We start from the raw sequence: 5,944 nt of genomic DNA on the forward strand, positions 1-5,944 counted from the left end.
TGTCTAAGCCCACACCCATGCAAGATTGGGCCGCCGCCAATGCCATTAAGGAGCACACGGGATGAAGAGGTAGTAAGTAAGGCCGTGATCCAGTTGCGAAACCAAATAAGGAAACCCTAGCATTGCTGGAGGGCCATAACAAATTTCAAGTGGATAGAGTCGAAGGCTTTTCGAATATCAATCTTGAAAACAAGTGTCGGGGTATTTCCCTTTGAGGAATATATTCTCAAGGTTCTTCATATAGAGGATGTTGTTGTGGGACAATATCATGAATTAGACCAGTAGGCTTATAATCCTAGATATACTCTGTGTTATCCTTCTTAGGCAAATGGGTAGCATTTGCGGACTTTAGCTAGTGTAACTTAGCAGCATGAATACTTTAGCCAGTGTAACTTGGAACCGGTCCTTGATTGTGTTTGAGGTAGTAGATGTGATTTATCTTCTTTTCCTAGCATTTACCCTTAGGTGGAAGAATTTGGTATTGGAATCACCCTTCTTTATATGTTAGCAATGCGAGCACATTGTTTCTTTCTAGGCCTCACAACCACTGCCATTGCAATAACCTTCCTTTTCAAGCGTGCCTAAAGATCCCTCTCAACGAAGAAAAGTTGCATATTATCTTGGCCCAAATTAAAGCGAAGAATGAGAAAGCAAGGCCGTGCGCGACATGACTTTGTTATTTGACAAAAGACCTCTCCACCATTTTCTCGACTTCTTTCTCGTGTGCTTTAGCTTGTGATAAATGATTTGGCAAGGTTCAACATTAGTAGTGGATTTATTCCAATTTCCAAAGCTTTGTACGATCCAATTGAAACTTCCCAAACTTTGGACTTGGTTGAGGGAATCATCATCCCATAGGAGTAGCGTTCTCCCTCTGCCTCTTCCGACTGCCGGGTGCTCCGCGAACCTCGTCAGTCTTCTTACATGTGCCAAATCACATGCTAGATCACATTCTAGAATGTTTGGAGTGATCTATGCCAGTCATTACCGCGCCCCATAGATTATAGTAAATCACGTTTTTCTCGTGAGTATATCAGATACAGAAAATACTGCATCGCGCGCGCCCGAGCGATCCATATGAGCCGAGTGAGAGCCGTACGTAGGCACCGGTGGATCGCATTGGCACACGTCGCGACCCCGCCACGACGGCCTGGCTCCATTGCCACCACACAGGCTACTACGGATGGAGCTCGCGACATGAAACGGGGCATTCGCCCAACCATCTGCACGCCCCGATGCGATGAAACAGAGAGCGAACCCAACCCCATCACCCCCGCCCGATTCATCTCTCCTCTCCTCTGCCTTTCCCCACTCTCACTTGGCCCTGCCCCCACCGCCCAGCCAGCCGCTCTCGCTCCATCCACCTGTAGCTGCTGATGCCCCCGGCCAGCTCTATATATACGCCACACTTCTTCCCCCACATGCACTTGCGCTTGCTACCCTGCACTACAAGTGTACACCTCCCCTGTTTCTCCCGCGCACCTCTGTTTCTTCTTCGTCCCAGAACGTCTCTGCTCCACTGCTCCTATACTCTCCTCTCGATCGCGCGTACCATATTTGGCACCACTAGCTAGCTCGCAGCATCAACCATGGTGGTTCTCGCGAGCACGCCGGCCGTGGACCAAATCCCGCTCCTCCGTTCCCCGGACCCAGGGGACTACTTCGCGGGCATGCCGGTCGTGGACCTGTCCAGCCCCGGCGCGCCCAGGGCCATCGCGGACGCGTGCTCACGCTACGGGTTCTTCAAGCTCGTCGGCCACGGCGTGCCCCTGGACGCCATGGAGCGGGTCGAGGCCGAGGCCGTCCGCTTCTTCGCGCAGCCCCAGGCCGACAAGGACCGGGCCGGGCCGGCCTACCCGTTCGGGTACGGCAGCAAGCGCATCGGGCTCAACGGCGACGTCGGGTGGCTCGAGTACCTCCTCCTCGCCGTCGACGACGCCTCCCTCTCCGCCGCATGCCCCGTCCCTTCCCGCGCGGCCTTTCGGGCGGCGCTGAACGAGTACATCGCGGCGGTGCGCAAGGTGGCGGCGCGGGTGCTGGAGGCGATGGCGGAGGGGCTGGGCATTGCGCCCCTGGACGCCCTGAGCGCCATGGTGGCGGCGCAGGGCAGCGACCAGGTGTTCCGGGTGAACCACTACCCGCCATGCACCGCGCTGCAGGGCCTCGGCCACAGCGCCACCGGCTTCGGCGCGCACACCGACCCGCAGCTCCTCTCGCTGCTGCGCTCCAACGGCACCTCCGGCCTGCAGGTCGCGCTGCAGGACGACGGGCGCTGGGTCTCCGTGCCGTCCGACCGCGACGCGCTCTTCGTCAACGTCGGCGACTCCTTGCAGGTGCGTATTTGCCTGCTCCTGGCTCTGACACGTGACGCCTTTTCGCTCCTGCACGCGCTAATTAGATTTTTCTTCTCGCTACTACTTGCACATGTACTTTTCTCCTTTATTACTCTCTCTGCAACAAAATATCGCATCATAATAAGCCATGTTAAAATTCTGTGGATGCGATTAAACTGGAGTTAGTGCACAAGTCAACTGGGAGCTCCATCGTGAGATCACAACGGAAACCGACGGAGGCCGGCCCTGTCAATTCACAGCCTACGTTCAGTTCAAATCATCACTAAAAAACGAACTACTGCCACATCTCATCACTAATCACCCTGAACTACCAAATGATTGTTATTTGAGTGTTGGTACGGTTTGCACGGCATGAACAGGAGCAGGGGGGTTTCGTGGATGATAACCACATAGGGACTCCCCAATAACCGCCGCCAATCGCATATCCGCCACACCAACACGCCCACGCCGCTCTATGATCAGTTAGGCTCATGAGCTTGGCGTGATGGCTGCATGGCATATTGGCATCTAGCTAGATCACCATGCCAAGACAACACAGTGCTCTGCACCTGGATTGATATTTATCTTGATCTGATGTACAGCTTGTGTGTTAATCAGGTGCTGACCAACGGGAGGTTCAAGAGCGTGAAGCACAGGGTGGTGGCCAACAGCCTCAAGTCTAGGGTCTCCATGATCTACTTCGGGGGGCCGTCGTTGGCGCAGAGGATCGCGCCATTGCCGCAGCTGCTGGGCGAGGGAGAGCAGAGCCTGTACAAGGACTTCACGTGGAGCGAGTACAAGAAGGCTGCCTACAAATCAAGGCTCGGTGACAACAGGCTGGCCCACTTCCACAAGGAACAGCTTTAACAGCCCAGCCAGCTAGCTAAACAAGAGGATGAAGCTCCTAAACAAAGAAAGAAAGAAAAGAGAGCAAAAGGAAGAAGACGAGGATAATTTCAGGACATGTACAGCTGGGAGGGAAAGCTAAGCTAGCTAGATCTTTTTTTGCGTGCGTGTGCGTGTGTGTGCTCCTAGTGGCTAAAACATTTGCCTCTGGCATGTTTGGCGAGGTGGGCTCCTTTCCTATCTGGGAATGCTGGACCAATGGTGAACAGTTAAGTTAACTCCTAGTTAATGATAATGATAGCCAAATACTGCTACTACTATAGTATAGCACAGGATGACAACCAAGGCTTGGATATTTCTTTGCTTTAACAATGTGTAATTGTGGTATCCGAACGTAGTTGTGTGTGTATGGGGACCTTCTGTTTACTGAGCAGCAAATGATCCAAACTTTCTCTTTCGAGCAGCGGACTCATGCGCACGCACTCTTCAGTAGCTAGCGCGCACTTTCAACGCGTCAGATGTCTCTTTTCTTAGGGTTAGGTCTCTTTCTTCTAGTGTATAAATCGAATTGTGCCTTTGCAGCAGTTCATCGTTGGCAGTCTTAATTCTTAGAAAATTTCATTGGCGCCCACGCGCCCCAAACACACCGAATGGGGGCGCCGCAAGGGTCGGCGTTTTTTGCGGTGTCTCTGTCCATCAGAGTCCTAAAACAAGAAGTCTTAGATTCGACCTAAATTAAAATCTCATCCAAATTTTGTTTATATGTTTAAAGTTCAATGAAAATCAACTAAATTGTACTAAAACCTAACAAGCCTACTCGTTGTTGGTCGGAGGCACGCCAAGCCAGCCTCGCCATCGTTTTTGCCATTGTCCTAATGTGCCCGCGCCGTGGCTTCACGCTTTTGTCGGTGTTGGATCGTTGTCGCTGAGGATGGAGCTTCCCTGTAGCACTGGCCCTTCAACACCGCCTGCCTAAGCAAGATGGGTCCTCCTCCCCAGCCCATGACAAAAATGGGCTTGGAGCTCGCCAAACGCGTGCTAGACATTTTTTCTGAAATCTCCTGGTAATAAGAAAACCAAGATTTTTTTCTAACCTGGAGGGAAAGGAATTGTCTTCACAAAGAGCTACAAGGCAACATGAACAAACACACCAAACACGGACAAAGACATGGCATCAATCAACATAGGCCACATCCAAACCTCTCTGGCGACGATAGCTCGGACACCTTCGCCGATAGTCCAAACTTAGCAAACTTCATCACCAAAAGGAATCATATGCGTGCCGGACTAGATAGAGACTTCAGGGTCAACGATAACACCCTTCACAAAGCCAAGTGACTGATTCTGCCAAGAAGCCCCAGCCGAGCCTAACACCAACGGAAACACCACATGTTAAGCCCCACACAACTCATGTAGCTTTCGTTTGATCGGCAATACAATACCCAAGATCTCGTCAAAGCGTCCACTCTCAAAGACAGCCAACACAACAGGCTGCGGCGACCGGCATGGATTGCCACTATAAAGATGTCCTTCCTTAACCAGAGATGACTTCTCCGCGGAGCCAAGCGCCCACGAAGCCGGCACCGGTGGCAAGCTCCTGGCCACCAGAAGAACATGTCTTCGTTGGATTCAAAGAAACACCAACGTGTGCCAATAGCAGCTTGAGACTTTTCACCTCTTCACCAACGGGGCGAGACGCCTCCTCAACGCGGTTAGCAACCTACTGCGCGAGCTCCAAGTGCATCAACGCAAACTGGCACTGAAGGCGCGAGTCAAAACTGGCAACGATATTGAACTCCTCGCAACATCTTGGAGGGGGGCCTTGACATCAATGTTGCAGTTGACGAGGAGTCGCACACGGACTGAGCATAACTTTGGAACAACGATGGATGATGAGGTTGAGCGAACGGAGAGCTGCCCCGCTAGCAAAGAGCACGTGCATCCACGGAACTAATTAACCAACGTGCCATCTTAGTTCAGCATGCATGCATAACTGGTGAAAATCTTTGCAGAGGCCAGTCAAAGAGCATCTTCAATGAGGTGACGCATTTCAGACGCCTATTATATCCGTGCACGTCCGTTTGCATCAAACTGTGGACACGAACATGGTCGTTTTTTTACCGGTCCGTTTACGTTTGGGTGTGCTCCCAGCGGGGCGATCCGTATTATTTTTCTAATATTTTTTTCATAGCTCAAATGCATAAAATTTATATATGGAAAACAAGAACGAAGAATAATGCCCTATACTACTTGTCGCCCCTCGAGGCGGTTGACGGCCTGGTGATGAGTGCATTTTTAGCATGTTTTTGCATTACTATTTTATCAAGTTATCATCAAGTAGTGGTAGGATTTTTGTATTTCACCGCGCTACCGTGGCCTTTTATTTTTGTCTACGCATGATCTTAAAATAATAAATCAATAATGAAATATCAATGAAAAGTATCATTTTATGGCATTTTGACGTGATAGAAATCATTTTTGCACTTAATAATGCGGTTGGGCGAAAGGACAAAGCGAGGATAGCTTCCAGGAGCTTTAACGGGCATCGGTACAAGCAAGGCCCGCCAGTACCGTCCGTCTATACCACCCTCCAGGAGCACCGTCTTGTCAAATACTTTCACCTCTCACAGACGGATCAGGGATCAGACACACACAGCTCCACGAAACCGAGAAGCACCGCCCCAGATCAAATCTCAAGAAGGAACTTTGGAGAGGGAAATGCACTTTGGCTCATAGGAGCATATACTCCCATTATGTGAATCCAT

The 5,944-nt window shown here is 51.0% G+C and overlaps 1 protein-coding gene across 1 annotated transcript; it reads left to right on the plus strand.

Annotated features, from left to right (window-relative positions):
• Nucleotides 1–1,313: 1,313 nt before the first annotated feature.
• On the plus strand, nucleotides 1,314–3,642 carry LOC124664660 (gibberellin 2-beta-dioxygenase 3-like). Its single transcript, XM_047202127.1, has 2 exons — nucleotides 1,314–2,333; nucleotides 2,952–3,642. The coding sequence occupies exons 1-2, from the start codon at nucleotides 1,590–1,592 to the stop codon at nucleotides 3,198–3,200; spliced, it is 993 nt and encodes a 330-aa protein (XP_047058083.1). The 5' UTR covers nucleotides 1,314–1,589; the 3' UTR covers nucleotides 3,201–3,642.
• The last annotated feature ends 2,302 nt before the right edge of the window (nucleotides 3,643–5,944 follow it).

The sequence above is a fragment of the Lolium rigidum genome, chromosome 6 (assembly GCF_022539505.1).
Source record: "Lolium rigidum isolate FL_2022 chromosome 6, APGP_CSIRO_Lrig_0.1, whole genome shotgun sequence".
Taxonomy (NCBI): domain Eukaryota; kingdom Viridiplantae; phylum Streptophyta; class Magnoliopsida; order Poales; family Poaceae; genus Lolium; species Lolium rigidum.

Excerpts from the sequence above, each read along its gene's own strand:
- LOC124664660 (XM_047202127.1), top strand. The coding sequence starts at position 1,590 with ATGGTGGTTCTCGCGAGCACGCCGGCCGTGGACCAAATCCCGCTCCTC. Across the intron at positions 2,334-2,951 it reads ACGTCGGCGACTCCTTGCAG|GTGCTGACCAACGGGAGGTT; the intron begins GTGCGTATTTGC and ends TGTGTTAATCAG.